Genomic DNA, 18,733 nt, shown 5'->3' on the forward strand with positions numbered 1-18,733 from the left:
TTAAAAAGGCTGGAAGAAAGCTCCCACCAGCAGGCTGGCACAGTGTACAGAGCTACACACCTCCCGGTAGACCAGCATGAGCTGGTGGCACTCCCCGAATTAGGCTGAAATGCCCCATTCCTGATGTAGACATCCCACAGCTCTCCAAGCCTGGCCCTGGCACGTTCCATGCTGCAGCACAACCCGCAAGCCCGGCACAGGACAGGTCCCTCCTGCAGCAGGGGCTCCCCAGGGCCAGCCAGTGCATCAGGGACACCACCAGCAATGTGGGCGTTTCTGTGCTTGCCATGTGCTGGTCAGTGCAGGTGGCCCCGCAGCACCACTCTGCAGACAGCAGCAGCACTGAAGCTTCTAAGGAAGAGAGGGCCTAGGGAACATATCGTGGTGCTTGCAGAGGGAGTCATACAGCACAGTGTGCTCCAGGGAAGTGCTAGAGAATATCAGCACAAATTCTGCATTTCCTCCTATTCTCTTCTGGAACAAGCGTCTGTATCTGGGGTATCTTGAAAGGTTCCATCCCACACAACCAGGCAGCCGTGGCACTTCTCACATGCATACCCCTGCCTGGGAGAGTGACTGGATGCTGCCTGCACAGCACGTTTCATCAGCAATTGGTCTTCCTCAGCATTTGTCATAAATCATTCCCTGTTGCCAAGGAACAGTATTGGCAAACATTGTACATTTATAATAATTAATAAAATCACATTTTCCTAAGAAGCTGGTAATTAGAATTAGCCACTGCATGAGCAATATCTCTCCTAAAGAAGTCAATCCATTGTCAGCAGATGGTGTTTTTGATCATTCCTGACTGTTTTCTTTCATTGACCATGCTTGCCATGAGGTGATTTGGGACAAGGCACAAGGACTAACAGTCTGCTTCTCCAGGTAAATACAATACTGGTGAGTCTTTTCTGGAAGAAGGAAACAGGAATCAGAGCCTGTTCTGCAATTCTTCAGGCTCTCAAAGCCTCTTAAAAACAAAACAAAACAAAACATGTATGGAAAAGGATTTTTTTTGGTGTAATAGCATAAAAACCTGTGATTTATAGAGTATGTTGTATGTCCCCATAAGAAACCATTAGTGCTCGGCTCTTCTTCCAGTGACTGCTGTGAAATCTGAAGTAACCACAGCAGCAGCAGCAGCTGGTGCCACTGCTTTGTTTGGAGGGGACAGCAGTGGGGCGCCTCCCAGAGTCCCCCCTGAAGAAACTCTGTTCTGTCACTTTGCACAGGGAGAGCTCCTTGGGTACTCTGGATGCGGGCTTGCAGGCATCACTGCAGCAGGACATACTACACCCTGTCCCCACCTAGGCTCCAGAGATCTCAGTACTGTGAGGCTCCCCACCCAGAGGGGCCCTGCTTCTTTGGAAGGGATCCCCTGGTCTGCAAAACACATAAGCTGGTACCTCAGTTTCCATCCTGGGTCTAGGTGAGATCACTTCTCAGGAGGACAGAGGGAGCAAGGGAATAACAGAGGTGTAAGTGCTCCTTCTGGCATCCAGACAGGCCACAGTCACACTAGTGGAGACAAATCTGACAAATAGCTCCAGCCACATCCAAGTCCTCCATGACTGCAGGGCTCCCATGAAACCTCAGGATCAAGAAGAATGCTGTTGGTGCAGGGGAAGCACCAGCTCCTTGCCCAGCCCTTCAGGTACAGCCAGTCTCCTGCAATGAGCTCTTCCAAATCCCACATGGTCCCAAGACCAGTGCCAACAAATCCGAGCCCTGCCAGTGCAACCTGCCTCCTGCCCCAAGATGCCACCACCCCTGGGGTCTGACCTTGGGTACTCAGGCTCCTTCAGCAAAATGGGCTCAGCCAAGTGCTCCAGTGCAACCACAGACATCTGCGGGTTGACAGACACATCGTCCTCTCTTTGCTTGTCAAAGAGATTGATTCTTCTGACTGCAGAAACTGTGAGTCACACCGCGCTCTGTCCCCAGGCCACCCATGGCAGAAGACACACCAAGACAATGGAGCATGCTGATGAGACGGGACAACCTTCCCCAGGCCCACAGCTTCTTTCTCGCCCACCACCAGCCCCACAGAGCCTCTGCATCGGGACCCTATGGCAGCACAGCTGGGATAGCAGGAGGCCCCACTGCTCAGCACAGAGCTGTCCTGCTGCCACTGGTGAGGCAGTCTGCACTGCAGATGGAAAAGCAAGGGATGACGAGACCAGCCCTGGCAACCCAACCCCTTTGGCCTTGCCACAGGTGTGCTTGGAGCCCAGGCTCACCAGGCGAGCCCAATGGCCTGCCTGCCAATACTGGCATGGGCTGGCCCGAGACTCCGCAGCAGGGACTTGTGCATAAGGCTGCTGGGTGCTCATGTCCTGGGACAGAGACTCAATAGCGTGACTTCATAAAAGGCAAACAGAAGTAGCTAGAGGATGCTAGAGAAGGGAAGGTGATGCACATTCCCACGTGATCCCCACAAAGCAAAGGCAGAAGCCACCTCTGGCTGTCCCTTCCCCAGGTTGCCTGAGCACACACAGATAGGACTGGGCTGCAACAGGGCTCTGTTTGTAACCTGCCCTTTCCTACCTAGAGAAAAACACCCCAAAATTTCCTTGGCCTGCAACAAACACCAGCTGCTGCTGGCACAGGCTTGAGATGACAGCCAAGGCCCCATGGTAAGCTGAGCCAAGCCAACAGGCATTTCTGGTCATGGCACATCCCCAAAAACTATATTGTTTCCACACTCAGCACACAGCTCATTCTGAATGTGGTCACTCCCCAGCAAAAGTAATTTCTTGGTAAATGGAGAAAATGGAGGGTAAATCAGATGTTCCAGGTGAGATTGGACCTATGGGGAGAGAAGAGCAGCATGTGCCCACTGGGGTTTGGGGTTACGCTTGCTGTCAGGATGAGTTTGTGTGTGGTTAAGAGAGCTGAGAGGAGTGAATGTTACAGCACAAGAGGGATGAGTAGGCAGTGCTGGCCCTGGGGACACAGAGCAGGAGGCCGGGAAGCATCCTGAGCACAGGAGGGCAGCAATGGTACCCCCTCCCTGTGCTGAACCTGCCAGCCCAGAGGCTGTAAGGCAGGAGTGCAGCGGGCATACCCCCTTACCTGGTGCCCCGTAGCAGCATCACAGGCAAATACTCACTCTTTAGCTTGGAGCGCACTTTGTTCGCTGTCTTTTTTATGTCAGACATCAGCTCTTCCAGCTCTTCCTTTGTTTCTGAGGAGAAAGAAAAGAGCAAACATGGGTGTGTTGTAGACACTGCTAAAATCTGTTCCCCAGCCCCATAGTATATGGGGCCCGGAGCTGACAGCACTGCCCCTTCCTGGCTGACGGAGTTGGTGGAGCACCTCCACTCCATGGACCCAGACAGATTCTCCTCCCAAGTCCTGAGCCTGGCCATAACCCAGCTGCTGGTCAGGCAAACCAGGGGACAGAGGAGCCGTACTGCAGGACTCCTGCCTGCACACCAAGCTAAACTCCCACATGCTCAGGGCTGTGCAGAAAGTGAAATGGAAGAGAGACACAAGTGACAGTGCTGGTTCCTGCAGTGAAAAGAAAACCTTGGCTGCACACCAATGCCCTTCTGCACACCAAGTGCCACAGTGTGAGACAATTTCCCTAGGGCTCTGCCACGCTGGCAAGCCCTCCCCAGGCCATTATAAATGGTTATGTCTTCCTCAGGGAAAGTCTGGTGCTCCTGTGCTCACTTTCCTTTTGCTCAGCAATAGGGATTTAGCTTGGCCATGCCTAGGCTCTCTTCTGCCCTGCAGCCAGCAGCTATCATTGACACTGTCTTAATAATAGCCAGTTTGTGCATATTCACTCCCCAGCCTGAATTCACTGCTTTTGGCAAAAATCTGTGGGCTGCAGTGGCACAGTGCTGGGAAACACTCCCAGTCCCACAGCCTGTGTCTCAGAAATGGCTCTGGGGAGCACAACAGCAGCAGGACTGTAAAACAATTCTCATATTTCAGTGTGCAGGGACACAGCAGACGCAAATGGAAACAAGTGCAAGCAAGTCCTTTCTCTCTGTACTCATTTACATCCCTACATACCCACATCCTCCTGTGCGACCAGGCCAAAGCACTGTGCATGCGGCTTCAGGCTCCCACTGGGAGAACAGCCCTATCAAGTGATGGGAGCCCATCATTGAGTCCCTGTGTATCTCCAGGTCCTTCTCTCCAAGACTGCAAAGGCTTTTACAGCAGTGACTCTCCTGGGCTGTCAGGAATATTGACTTGGGTACAAGGAGAAGGAAACTAAAGCGTATGACACGCTTGAGAGCAGTAAATCAGCTGAGAAAGCCCTGACTAACTGAAGAGGTTTGGCACAGGACTATCTATCCTCTCTCTTATGTGCAAATGTCAGAAATCAGGCAGTAATGCTCTGAACTCATCATCAAAACAGTGCAATTACTATGATGTCTCTAGACACTTGTGTCTTGTAGGACTTTTCTCTGCATTGCCACAGCATCTCCAAGCAACCATCCCTGCTTGGCAAACCTGGATCAGAACAAAGCTCCTTGATCTCCACCATGATCCTCTCCCAGAAACCAGTGTCCTTGATGGAGCTGAGATGTGCAACTCATGGTCCCGTATTTCAGAAGTTGCCAAACCCAGGCAAGAACCGCAGCAAAGCTGGAGCAGGTCGCACACCTCCTGTGCCCAGCACACAGGTACCCATCTGTGCTCGACCTGCACAAACGTTTGCTCCACACACCTGCAAAAAGGACACATGGCAAGAACCTCCTGCACTCCAACAGCATCCCACCTCAGCATGGGACCAGCACGTAGGTGCAGAGTAGACACAGTGATTCCCTCTCTGTGCTCATCCACAGGCTTGTGGCAGTTAAGCTGGCTCAACAGGGTCATAACCCTGACCTGACCATGAGACCAGCTGACCCCAATATTCAGCTGCAAGACCAGCACATCACAGTGTCTCAGGATGCAGATACTAAAGAAAGTACAAACTACCTGCCATTCAGATATGATTTCTCAGAAATCCTGCTATCCTACCACTCCCTCTTGATTTTGAGGGGATCAAGACTTAATTAAATAAAAATTTCTTTAATAGAGTCTAGGCACATTAACTGAGTGATTTCAATGACTGTGGTGGCTCTGATGCTGTACGCTTCTAGCTGGCAGTCACAGGCATAATTAGAAAATCATGATGCTGGGAATGTACTGGGGGAAGGTCACATCCTATCGATGCTTGTACACTTTTCTGACTCAGAGCTAAGCTTCAGCAGTGTTGGGAAAATGAGGAAATGAGCATGTCTGCAAATACCTTCTCCCAGGCTCCAGGTATTTCTAAACAAACCAACACAGCAGCCTCATTGAACACAAGGACAGTTGAGAGCTGGATTTGTTCACCTGGAAACAGGAACATGAAGGGGGATCCCACTGCTATCTCCAACTGCCCAGCAGGAGGGAGGATAGAAGCTGGAACCAGACTCTTCTTGGAGGTGCAATGGAACAGGACAAGCAGCGATGGAACATGCTGCGACATGGGAATTTCCAAAGAGATTGGAAAAGATTGTCATTGTGAACACAGTCTGGACTCAGAGATGATATGGGATGTCCATCCTTAGAGCAATTCATCACATGGCTGGACATAGGCCTGAAAAACCTGACCTAATGGCCCTGCTGGGGTGCATGAGACCAGGGACCTCCAGGGGTTGCTTCCCACCTGTATCCATCTTTGATCTTATGAAACAATTTCATGTAATTCACTGCCAAGTACTTTCCCCTTCCCCTGTTGATCTGGGGTGAGGGACGTGCCACAGTAATGCCATCAGCTTGCAGGGGCACCCACAGTACCAGCAGCTCAGGCAGGTGATGGGCCAGGTGATAGGTGGAGGGGCACGGGACAGTGGGTTGCGCACTTTTGTGGGCAAGGCTGAAGCTGCCTTTCCTCAACACATTTTCAACAGAACAGCAAAGAGAAAACACTCCTTCTGGATGGCTTCCAGTCACAAGACTTGTGAGGATTACTTAGCAATCTGGCAGGCACAGGCTTCCCAGACAATTATTTTCACATTGATGGCGTCTGTTTAAGTGACTCACTCAAGTCTATTGAACTGTTCATGGGGAGTAACATTCAGCAACAGGATGCTGAACTACCACAACATCACCACTGCTCTGGCCAAGGCCATCCTGCAGCGGCAGGCACAGCACAAAGGGACAAGGTGTGCTGCCCAATGGCAGGGCCGGGCTCCCTGCACCCCGCACACATCCCAGAGGTCAGAGCTGCTGCCCTAGGGCCAGGTCCCGCTCCTTGAATGGTGGAGTAGCAGAACACCCCAAGTTGGAAGGGACCCACAAAGATCACCGAGTCCAACTCCTGCTGGCCTGGAGCACAGCACAGAAAGAGGAATGTCCAATGGCCACCAGCAGCATGGGGCCATGTCCCTAGTCCCCCCTGGGAGGCAAGAGGAGGCACCCACAGGGGATGCTTTCAGGGGACTTCTGCCTACAGCCAAGCACTGGACACTGAAGTTCATTGATAATGGAGGGGGGAAAAAGTGATCTGAATAGCAGCAGTGGCACAGCAAGGGCACCACAGCACCAGATCTTCCCTTCAAAGTTAATCGGGTGACTGAAACCCACTCACCTTTGTGCTGGGAACCTGCAGCGCTTCTGAGCATCACCACAACAGTGACTTCATACACACAGTATGGTTCTCAGGCATCTGAGCTTCCTCACTTGCTTGTTATTTGGATTAATGAAACATCACCTCTTGTGACCTGGAATTCTTTACTGACAACCAACCAACGCAATCAACAAAAGCACAATTTTAAACTAACTCATACCTCAGTTAACTAACAAAGCCAGAAAAAAAAAAAAAAAGGATCTTTTTGGTAAAGATTTAACTCTTTCAATAAAAAAATAAAGAAAATCCTGACCACAGTTCCCACAAGGACATTTTTAAAAAAACTAACCTCTCTTTGTCTTAAAACTCTTCCTTCATTTCTTGCAGGTTATCCTTGGTGTGCCTGCTTATCTTGGCATTTACATTTGCAAAACATTGGATAGTTCTGCAGAGTGCAAACAAAGATGAAGCACAGGACCTGGCGATGGCTTGGCAGCCCACACAAGTGACCTGGTCTCTGGACAAGCCACAAGCAAGATGGAATCCTCCCTGGGGACCTACAGAGCTGGTTGGAACTTCTTCTATAGTGTTTTATGGCCTTAAAGTAATAAAAATGAAAACATTAGGAGACTGGCTAGAAAGGCTGTTTCAGCCACAAGCCTTCACGCAGTTGTGTGGAATGAGCAAACCTCTTGTACTGGCTGCCCCGCTCCCAATAGGAAGGGCCAAGCCCATGAAGAAAGAGCAGCCTTGAACACGCACTGCAAGAACCCGCCCCTGGAGTGGGTGCAGCAGAGCCAGCATGACCTGAGACATGGTGGCATTCAGCATGGCAAGGGAACAGGACACAAGCAGCATCTGGGCTGCACTCCCCATCTCCAGGAAAGGTCTCCTGAGTTCCTGCATGTTCCAAGTCACTACCGGGAGCATCTCCCAGCACTAAGTGTGGGCAGCCGGTCAGGCTGGCTTGGCAGGGAAAGCACCAAGAGGGCAGATATGCCAAGTGGGAAGTAACTCAGAAGTAAATGCCCTGCATTTGTATACAGCTCAGGACTTTCTAGATAAAGTCCCATTTGCCCAAAGAGATTAGGGATACCAACAAACCCTATGCAGTCCTTAAGTTTTCAAAGGCCAACGTTCCTTCTTGGAAACCGAGTTCGAAGTCTAATATTGCAACTTATTTATTCAAGCTAAGTAAAACAAGAAGTAAAAATTAGACACATAACATAGACATGCAAAAATAGACAGTGAGCAGGAGACAGCTGCATAACTGCAGCCCTGGGCAGAGCTGGGCCTGTCCTTCCACACAGAAGCAATAAAAGGAGCTCCAGCTGCTTGCTGAGGTGCAGAACCAGGATATGAGCTGCAGTGACACTCCAGCAATGAGCAAGAGTATAGATGTCCATTACCATCATGACGGACCAACAGCCCCAGGATTTTTAACTTCCAGTGTTACAGGAGGGACAAATACTGCTTGAGATGCATCAAGGAGAGGTGCTGCTGGGATTCAGTGTCAGTGCAAAATGTCACAACGCTTTTACATGGAAGCAGAACAGCGATGATGGGCACAAAGGTTTAAAAAGCTCTTAAAGATCCCCTGGAACTAAACGTGCTATCCTGAACACCTTGCCTGTACTGTCCAAGAGTGTTTGGACGTAATCTGCAACAGATTAAAATTGTAGCCTTTGACTTTTTTTTTTTTTTAAGTCACTAATGAAGGAAGCAGGTGAGCTGTTTAACTGATATTTTTAGGTAATTCAAAGCTACTTACCAGTGGGACTGCACTAATAAAATACCCTTTCAAAATATGAGTGCTGATGAATCCTGTTTCACACACCCAGGAAACTCAGCCTGCTCCTCACAGGCTGCCCATTCAGCCAAGCAAACACTCAACTGCAGCCACGGCAAGCATGGAAGTGTCCCCATGGGTTCACTGTCAGGACCAGGACGCTGGGTAGTTCTGCATCAATACCTGGGCTTTGTGATCTGCAACCACGCGCAGCCTCACACCCAGAAACCCATTGCGTAAAGCTCTTGGGGAGTCCCCATGTATGGCTACCCTCTGGCTGCTCCTGCTGCTTTTGTCAAATCTCAGGACAAAGTGAGAGTCTGGCCAAAGCTGACCCAGGTGCCATGTGCCCAATGCTTCTTTAACCTCAGAATGTGCTACACATTATTTGTTTCATCAGCAATCACTCTGGCTGTTTTTTTATAATACAGCAGCACAAATTATGAGGTTGAATTTTGCTTGTAAAAAAAGCATATTTTTTTGTGATTAACTTGTGCAAAAGGTGGAGGAAACAGATGGTGCAGCTCAGTGCCCTGCTGCATTTCCTCCTTTTGGGAAAGTGGTGGGACTTGATTTTCTTTCCAATTACTCAGAGACAAAAGCAACAGGTTTTGTCTAGTGATGAAGAGCTAGAAGTGAAGGGGAACCGTACAAATGCCATAACCCAGTCTGGACATTTGTGTGAGCTGGAATTCAACCCATGTAACACCAGGGCTCCCAAGGTCTGTCCCACTTGTGGAGCCACCTAACAGGACAGACACAGCAGAACAGTTCATGTCTAACAGCAAAGCAAACTGGAGCCACAGCTTGCCTCTGGCAACCCAAGCCTTTCACATCACAAGCCAGGTACTCCGGTCTGTGGCTCCACAGGACCTGCTGCTTAGAGAGTAGAGCACAATGCAAACTGAAGATCATAATTCTATTTGCATAGTGGTGAGACCCTCCCAAAATGTGGCTTAAAGCAGATAATGAGTCTGATGAAACCGCAGCAGCTTTGTACAGAAGCACTGGTCTGGTGTGTGCTGTGCAGGGGAGGGCAGACATTTGCCATCAGCCAATCCTGGGGATTCAACAGGCAGTAATTCATCCTGACTCATGCAGAAGCCATCTCCTCCAGGGGCACTGAATCAAGACAGAAAGATTTAAGATAACAAACATCTCTGAATGGCTGCTCCCACTGTCTGCAAATGCAACCATCCAACAAACCTGAGTCTGTCAGAGGTCTCCAGCCCTGCTAGCACTTGCCATTCCAGGAGTACTCCTCTGGTGGATAAGCAACCTGCTCCTTCCGTGTCTACGAGCTGGGTGGATGCCTCCTTCAAGCCTTCCTCAAACAGTGTAGACAGCGGTGGGATAAGGACTCAGAGTAGAGCTGACCTGATCCTCAGCAGGCAAAGGTACCATGTGAAGCTGATCAGATCTATTTTTAAAATGCCTTGCTGAACTGCAGTAATTGTATTATCCTCCTTTAATTCTCTGTTGATCGAATTCCACTTCAAATAGTCCATTATTTTGCCCAGAAGCAATGTCAGGTTAATCAGTCAATAATTACCCAGCTCATTCCATTTATCTTTTTTTAAAACAAATTAATGCTGTGCCACCTTCTGAGCTCCTAGTGCCTATCAGGTATTCAGAGACTTATTGAAAATCAATACTAATGGCAGCGGCACCATCTTACTCAACTCTTTGAAAGCCTTCTAATCAATGATTGCAGGTAGATTAGATCCAGCAGGGCCTATTTTTGGTACCTAACGTTTAGCAACCATCCAAATTGCTGTGAGAACGTAAGAATTTAATCATCATCACATATCATGTTATCTCAAACATTCAAAAAAAAAGTATTTCCCTTACGTTTCCATCCTTTCTGCATTATTCAACCATTTTCATTTAATACTGCACTAGAACCACTGATAGTTTTCTTTTTGTTTAAGGACATTTGAGTGACATCCATAAGTGACACCCCTCTATAAGAAGGGTCATAAGGAGGACCCAAGTCGAGAGTCTGTGGGTGAGGATTAAAGGGCAGGCCAACAGGGGTGACATTGTGGTGGGTGTTTACTATGGGCCACCAAATCAGGAAGAGGAAGTGGATGAGGCCTTCTACAGGCAGCTGCAAGATGCCTCACTTTGGAAGGCCCTGGTTCTTCGGGGGGATTTTAACCACCCCAATATTTGCCAGGGAGACAACACAGCTCAGAACAAACAGTCCAGGAGGTTACTGCAGAACATTGCGGATAACTTCTTGATGCAGGTGGTAGGTGAGCCAACAAGGAGAGGGGTGCTGTTGGACCTGGTACTAACAGAGATGGTCTAGTTGGAAACGTGAAGGATGAGTGCAGTCTCGGCTGAAGTGATCATGAGATGGTGGCATTCAAGATCCTGCAAAGAGGAAGCAGGGCAAAAAGTAGGACTGCAACCCTGGATTTCAAGAGAGCTAACTTTGACCTCTTCAGGGACCTAACTGGAGGAATCCACTGGGACAGGGCCCTACAGGGAAAGGGAGTTCAAGCTAATATTCAAGCACCACTTCCTCCAAGCTCAGGATCAGAGCATCCCTATGAGAAAGAAGTCAAGGGGGAAGAAGGCGGGCAGGAGACCTGCGTGTGTGGGCAAGGAGCTCTTGGGAAAACTTAAACAGAAGAAGCAAGTGTACATGATGTGGAAGGAGGGACAGACCACTTGGGTGGAATATAGAAACATTGCCAGATTGTCAGAGAATGCAGGGATGCAATGAGGAAGGCCAAGGCCTGGTTAGAATTAAATTTAGCAAGAGACATCAAGGATAACAAGAAGGGCTTCTTCAAATACATCAGCAACAAAAGGAAGACTATGGAAAATGTGGGTGCACTGCTAAATGAGGCGGATGCCTTGGTGACAGCAGATACAGAGAAGGTGGAGTTACTGAATGTCTTCTTTGCTCAAGTCTTCACTGCTAAGGCTAGCCCCCATGCACTACTGAGCCCAGAAACAAGAGAAAACCTGAAAAGAGGAAGACTTTCCCCTGGTTGAAGAGGATTGGGTTAGGGGTTGTTTAGACAATCCAGATGCCCACAGATTTACGGACCCCAACGGGATGCACCTGAGGGTGCTGAGGGAACTGGAGAGCATTATTTCTAAGCCTCTCTCTATCATCTTCGAAAGGTCTTGGAGAACAGGAGAGGTGTCTGAGAACTGGAAGAAAGCCACCATTACTCCAGTCTTCAAAAAGGAATACACAGGAAACCACAGGTCAGTCAGCCTCACCTCCATCCCTGGAAAGGTGATGGAGCAGCTCATGCTTGAGGATATCTCTAAGCACATGGAGGAAAAGAAGGTGATCAGAAGCAGTCAACACGGATTCATCAAGGGAAAGTCGTGTTTAACCAACCTGATAGCCTTCTACGATGACATGACTGGCTGGATGGATGAAAGGAGAGCCGTGGATGTTGTCTGCCTTGACTTCAGCAAGGCTTTCAATACTGTCTCCATAACATCCTCCTGGGCAAGCTCCAGAAGTGGATCCATGAGTGGACAGTGGGGGTGGATCAAGAATTGTCTGGATGGCAGAGCTCAGAGGGTTGTGCTCAATGGTGCTGAGTGTAGTTGGAGGCCTGTGGCTAGTGGTGTCCCCCAGGGGTAAGTACTCAGTCCAGTGCTATTCAACTAATTCATCAATGACCTAGATAAAGGGACAGAGTGCACCCTCAGCAAGTTTGCAGATGATACAAAGTTTGTCACAGTGGCTGACGCACCAGAGGCCTGCGCGGCCATTCGGAGGGGCCTGGATAGGCTGGAGGGTGGGCAGAAAGGAACCTCATGAAGTTCATCCTCATGAGGTTCAACCCTGCAAGTGCCGGGTCCTGCACCTGGGGAGAAATAACCCCAAGCACCAGTACAGGTTGGGGGCTGACCTGCTTAAGAGCAGCTCTGCAGGGAGGGACCTGGGGGTCGCGGTGGACAACAAGTTAACTACGAGCCAGCAGTGTGCCCTTGCGGCCAAGAAGACCAATGGGATCTCAGCCTGCATCAAGAGAAGTGTGGACAGCAGGTCGAGAGTGGTGATCCTCCCCCTCTACTCAGCACTGGCAAGGCCATACCTGGAGTACTGTGTGCAGTTCTGGGCTCCCCAGTACAAGAGGGACATACAACATCTAGAGAGGGTCTAGTGCAGAGCCATGAAGATGATTAAGGGATTGAAGCATCTGTCCTATGATGAAAGACTAAGTAAGCTGGGCCTGTTTAGCCTTTAGAAGAGGAGATTGAGAGGGGATATTATCAACCTCTATAAATACCTGACGGGATAATGTAAAGAGGATGGCGCCAAACTCTTCTTGGTGGTGACCAGTGATGGGACCATTGGTAATGGGTATAAATTGAACTACAGGAGGTTTCATTGCCATATGAGGAAGAACTTTTTTACGGTTCAGGTGACAGAGCACTGGAACAGGCCACCCAGAGAGGTTGTGGAGTCTCCTACTTTGGAGATATTCAAAACCTGCCTGGATGCGATCCTGTGTAACATGCTCTAGGTGACCCTGCTTGAGCAGGGGGGTTGGACTAGATATCTCTGGAGGTCTCTTCCAACTCAACCATTCTGTGATTCTGTGACCCAAGGAACTACAGGCCCGTCAGTCTGACCTTGGTGCCAGGAAAGGTGATGGAACAGGTCATCTTGAATGCAATCACAGCATATGCGGGACAACCGGGGGATCAGGCCCAGTCAGCATGGGTACATGAAAGACAAATCCTGCCTGACCAACCTCATCTCCTTCTATGACCAGGTGACCCACCTGGTGGATGACGGAAAGCCCGTTGACGTAGTCTACCTAGACTTCAGCAAAGCCTTTGACATGGTCTCCCACAGTGTTCTCCTCGAGAAGCTGGTAGCCCATGGCTTGGACAGGTACACTCTTTGCTGGGTTAAGAACTGGCTGAACCGCCGGGCCCAGACAGTAGTGGTGATTGGGGTGAAATCCAGCTGGTGTCTGGTCACCAGTGGTGTTCCCCAGGGGACGGTGTTGGGGCCCATCCTCTTTAATATCTATATTGATGATTTGGATGAGGGGACTGAGTGTGACGACACCAAGCTGGGGGGAAGTGTCGACCTGCAGGAGGGTAGGAAGGCCCTGCAGAGGGAACTGGACAGGTTCAGTTGATGGGCAGAGGCCAATGGCATGAGGTTCAACATGGCTAAGTTCCTCTGACAAGGAACTCATGGCAGTCATCGTGGGCACCACAGCCAAAGCCTTCATGGTCCCTTCCCCAGAGCAGGAAGTCCAATCCTGCCTTGATAGATGGTCTGCGCCCAACACACCCACCAGCATGACAGCGACAAGGAGTACCAGACTCAGGAGAAAATTGTGAATGCCAAAAGCAACAGGACTGCAGTGACCAGCAAACCCAGGAAGCAACTCAGCAGCATAACACTAAACTCACTTGCTCCCTGTCTCACAGCTCCAAAGCTCCAGTACCCTCCTTGCTCAGCAGCTCTCAGAGAAGGGCAAGTTACATCAGACTCATTTTGCTCCTGCAGAGGAGTTGCAGTCTGTCTCCCTTAATTATGGCTTCCCCAGCCTCTCTTTCTCTGCATGCTGGAATTCACCCTCCCCTGCCACTTAACTCTCCAGATTTCTTTATTTGCCACGATTTGCCTCCCCATTTGCAGCATTGCTCATTCTTCACTAATTACTGAGCATGACATCAGGCTCTGCCCTACAAGCTTTCACACTTTGCCACAAGCATCTGGTGTTGGCAGCTGGCTGGCCAAACACTGCTACCTGTCTTATCATTTGCGTGCAAACTTAAAAATCTCTTTAAAATTTAACTACTGTGCAAGCAAAGCCATCTGCATAAGGTAAAGTACCTGCAGTCTCCCAGCAGTTCCCCTGCTGACATGGGGCTGTGCAACCTGAACAGGGGCTTTGATGAACAACCCAAAAGTCCTGGCTGCAGCCCAACACCTCCGTGCTCCAGAGCAACAGCCCCTGCAGGGCTCCTGCTCAACCAGCCACTTTCTGAGGGACCCAGACAAGGACGTGCAGTCACACACTTCTGGCAGAAAAACATCCTCCCACAAGAGCACTAACCAAAACTCACACTCCCACAGGATGTCATTAGCCCCAGCATGACCACAGGAGCCCCTCTCCTCACCAGCTTGCCAAGGAACGGACATTCTTCTCCGTGCAAGGGTGGCATTTCTACTTTTACATAGCAGGTTTTGTACTCCCTTGGGGGAATCCTCATACTGGGACATTTTCTGAACATCTGTGGCCGTGTCTTGGGCATCCTGAACACTCTGTGTCACAGGACATGGCTGTGGTCCCCCACCTCATACACTACAGTTGTGGTGCATCCCAGCCCTCCTTGTCAAACTGACACCAAACCCTCTCAGAGGCTCTAACCCAGCAACAGCCTTTTTCCATGATAGCCTTTTCCACATTTCTGGCTGCTCTGGGCACAAAGCACACAGTCCTTGCCTCCACTTCCTTATCAGATGCACATGCTGTTCTGCAATGCAGCAGCACCTGCTCTCACAGGGAAAGTAACACTTTCCTCTAAGACTGCAAGGCATAACTCTCAACTACGAGTGAAAGACTGCGTTAATGCACCCAGAAAATGCTCAGGAAAGACAACCTTCAGCTGTTACAGAGGCACAAAAGGCACTGCTGCTGAGCCTATTTCAGTGGGGCTGGATTTAACACTACTCAGAAGGAAAATTAGGCCCAGGATAAGTTTTTAATCAAAGCAAAATTTGCAAGGAAGGAAAAGCAGGGAGAAGAGTGTCTTTAATATTCCTGTAGTACAAAGGAGTTTGGCTAAGCAGGGCAACATGGGTATACCACACCTGCACTGCCAGACTGGACACTGAGAGCAGACAATTAAATATTCAGAGTCAGATTGGGAAAAAATGATGAACAAGTTCCATTCAGGAGTCAGTCCTTGGTCAAGTTCAAGTCAGTGTTTTCATTAAGAGCTTGTAAGGCTGGAAGAAAATCCACCCACATCAACTCACAGAGGAGGCACAGAAGAGCCGTGCTTGCCTCACATATATGATTTAAAAACACACTTGATTAATGACAAAACCAAGCTAAAAACCGATTACAGCAATACTGAAAAAGGACAAATCTCAGCTGGTTCCCAAGGAAGGCAGTAACCTAATGCCCATATACAACTCCAGGACCTTATATCTGGTCATCCACTTGGAGGACATTACAGAGAGCCAGTAAGGAAGGCAGCAGATGATGACAAGACAGTATGTGTGGGAACTGAAGGCGTGTTATTCTTGGGAAACAGTGACTGAGCAGGATTCAGGTAGACAACTGCCCACCCACAAGTTCAATGCAGTGCTGTGGCAGGAGGACAGAAATGGCCTGCACCATGCTGAGGGTAGACAGTGAGGACAGAAGGGGGTCATGATCCCACCTCCAAACACAACATTGACCCTGTATCCCAGCAGTACTTCCACGTTTCCTAGATGATGACACACCAAGAAGAAAAAAAAATCAAGTGTCACTGACGCTAGGAAGTAGGATTTCACCTAAGGGAGGTAAGAAGATGCTGGCTGATTGCTGCATACGGGTCCTGGCTGATGGAAAAGCTGACCATACACATGGCAGTCTGAAATCTGCCTACACTCAGCAAAAGATCTAGTTAATCCCATTTTCTGGAAGAAGTTCTCCAGCTGGAGAACTAATGCTTGGCTGGCTTGTTTCTTGTGGTCTGTTGATACTTAATCCATTGTCCATTACCCTCCTTTTGGGTTCAAGGTCTGGGAAAATCCAGGTTTCCCATACTGTGGAATAATTGCCTGAGGTGACTTGGAAATTAAACAGATATTCACATCTTTAAGGAAAGGTAAAACACTGAAGAAGCTTCCAGGGCGGAGTGTAGCTGCACTACAGTTCCCTAGGCCTCCAACCTTAGATGTTAATCACACTGGGGGAACTTGGTGTGATGACTCTAAGAGGAACAGTACGGAGCGTGGAGCAGAGTGGAGACACCGCGGCCAGGCTCTTTGATAAGATGGGTTTGTTCTTGGGCACACCGAAACCAATAAACTGCACATTTGCTACCGTGAGCCAACGGCCTGTCATGTTTTTGACAAAAGGCTGTACTTTAGTGAACTTTTCTCATTATAACATCATTATAATACCAAAACACACCTCCATCCCAAAAGCTACCCACCTCCAAGATGCAATCGTAGGCATGCACCCTGAGCATGCACTTTGAATTTCTCTAAGTCTATACCTTTAAACAAAAGCAAGAAAATTTTGCACCAATTGTAACCAAGATATGCATGATTAGAGTCACTCAAGCTCTACCTAAAAGATCGAAAATAATTTAAATTAGGTTAAGAGAGAGAGGATGTTAGGGAAGATACCATCGCGACTTCTGGGATCAGTTGACGGGCTGAGCCTCTCTTCCCCTCATTGAGACGCCTTTGGGTAATATTTGAATGCTTGGTTATACCAAGTGCCTCCCCGGGAAACTTAAGAAATCTTTAGAGTCATTTATACCTTTTAACATGTTTATAGCCAGGCTGTGTTAGTCATACTTCTGGTATTTGTATGTGTTTTGCAGACAGTGAATTTATCACCAGCAATCCAAAGAACCTTTGTACCTGTTGCTTTAATAAATTGCACTGCTCATTAAATCTAGCCGTGTTCTAGTTCTCATTGAGCACGACCAAACACTTTCTAAGTGTGGCCATGGTAGTTCACGGAATGCAACTAGACTGAGGGTGTATTACATCGTGAATCCGTAATAGCGATAATTCAGTACCCTGAATGTGACCAGACTTATAACAGCTAATTGGGCATCACTCCCAATTACTTTAACCTGTAACGCAACACATACCACCTTCAGCTGGGCCACAGGACTGCCTGCCTGGTGCTGGGACAGGGAATGGGTTGCAGAATGCGGGACACCTGTGTACAATGGTTAGGGAGGGACATGCTCTTCTTGTGTTTATCCCAGCCTGTGAACTGGGTCTGTGAACTTCTGCTGAAGACCATACACTAGCCATGTCTGGACATGGTCCACCTAATAAAGAAGATTTGTGTCCCCAAAAAGTCTTTGATCCACAGCTCATGGTCAGGACCAAAGTAATCACCAAACCGGCACTTTTACCATGTGGGGCCCTTTCTCTTTCATGGAGCACATATCACCCAACTCCTTTGGCATGGGAGGATTCTGGTCTCTCGCTTTTGACCTGCCACAGTCTCCAGAGGTGGAGCAGAGGTCCCTGCCAACTTCTACCATCCTGTGGTTCTGCAAGGATTTTTTTTTTATTATAAGGGTATCAAGCACTGACACAGAAGCCCTCCATTCTTGGAGACATACAAATGCCATGTGGACATACTCCTGAGCAACCTGCTGTAGGTGACCCAGCCTTGAGAAGGTGATTGGAGCAAATGACCTCCAGCAGTCCTTTCCAACTTTAACTGCTCTGTGATTCTGCAAAATTAAGGAGCTGTACCAGCCTGTGCTGTATCAGACCAGAACAAGCTAAGCTGCTGTGCTATTCTGCAACTCCGTGACATCTTTGAAAAGCAATTGTCTTTCAGAAGGTTACATGACTGCAAAGTGTCAGCTGCTGCCATGCAGCACCACTGGCACTAGACTCTGAGCTGGAAAATAAGGATCAGTAAGTGGGGCAGCCTGCACCTTGGTGGACACAAGCACAGGGAGTTTTCTTATCTGGATACTAGCTGTCTAAGGCTGGTAAACCAACTGGCTGCCTCTTTCTCTGTGTATTGTATCAAAAGACTAAGCCTCCTGGCCATAGCCTGCACCGGGAATATGCAGTACCATGCTCAACAAAGACACTGCATGTGACAGCAGAAAAGGTGTTACTGATCCGGCAGCACTCCGTGTCCAGTCAGCTCTGCACAGGTGAATGTATAATGTTTTGGGGCAAAACCTTTCAGCAGTTTCACAGCAAAACACTGTCCAGAGCAGTAACAGTTACTGTTGGCTCTGCCTTTCGATAGTGTTTACACACACAGATGCCAGCAATAAGAGCAGTTGACTATCTGGTGCACCCAGTATCTTATCTGGGATAAGCAGAGTTGCTCTTATAATTATTACATGTTCTATTAGATACAGGGAGCCGGCAAAGTTTTAAGAACTACTTAGAAAGCTCTTCCTCATTGCTCAGCATCTCCCTCCTCCCCACATAAGGCAGGACCCTCTGTCCCCATAGTGCTGAGGATGCCTTGCTTCTGCTCCCGCTGATGGCCAAAGGGGCGCCACCACCCCCATACAGGCTCACCCACACCATGAAGAAACCAGCTCCAGGACTTTCCCACCACTAATGCTCGCTACGAAAAGACTCGAGCACAAGGCCAGGTGCTCCCATGCGCAGTTGGGGAGGACCGGGCTCTGAGATGAGGCCCTTGCTC

At 49.0% G+C, this 18,733-nt stretch overlaps 1 protein-coding gene across 3 annotated transcripts in view; it reads right to left on the reverse strand.

Annotated features, from left to right (window-relative positions):
- Positions 1-18,733, reverse strand: part of STX1A (syntaxin 1A) — a 103,178-nt gene that overhangs the window by 33,404 nt on the left and 51,041 nt on the right. For all 3 annotated transcript variants that reach the window (XM_048050084.2, XM_013189308.3, XM_066979399.1), the window contains exon 4: positions 3,113-3,187. In XM_048050084.2, the coding sequence (XP_047906041.1) occupies positions 3,113-3,187 (75 nt within the window). The remainder of the gene's footprint in view (positions 1-3,112; positions 3,188-18,733) is intronic.

This window comes from Anser cygnoides, chromosome 18, assembly GCF_040182565.1.
Source record: "Anser cygnoides isolate HZ-2024a breed goose chromosome 18, Taihu_goose_T2T_genome, whole genome shotgun sequence".
Lineage (NCBI taxonomy): Eukaryota > Metazoa > Chordata > Aves > Anseriformes > Anatidae > Anser > Anser cygnoides.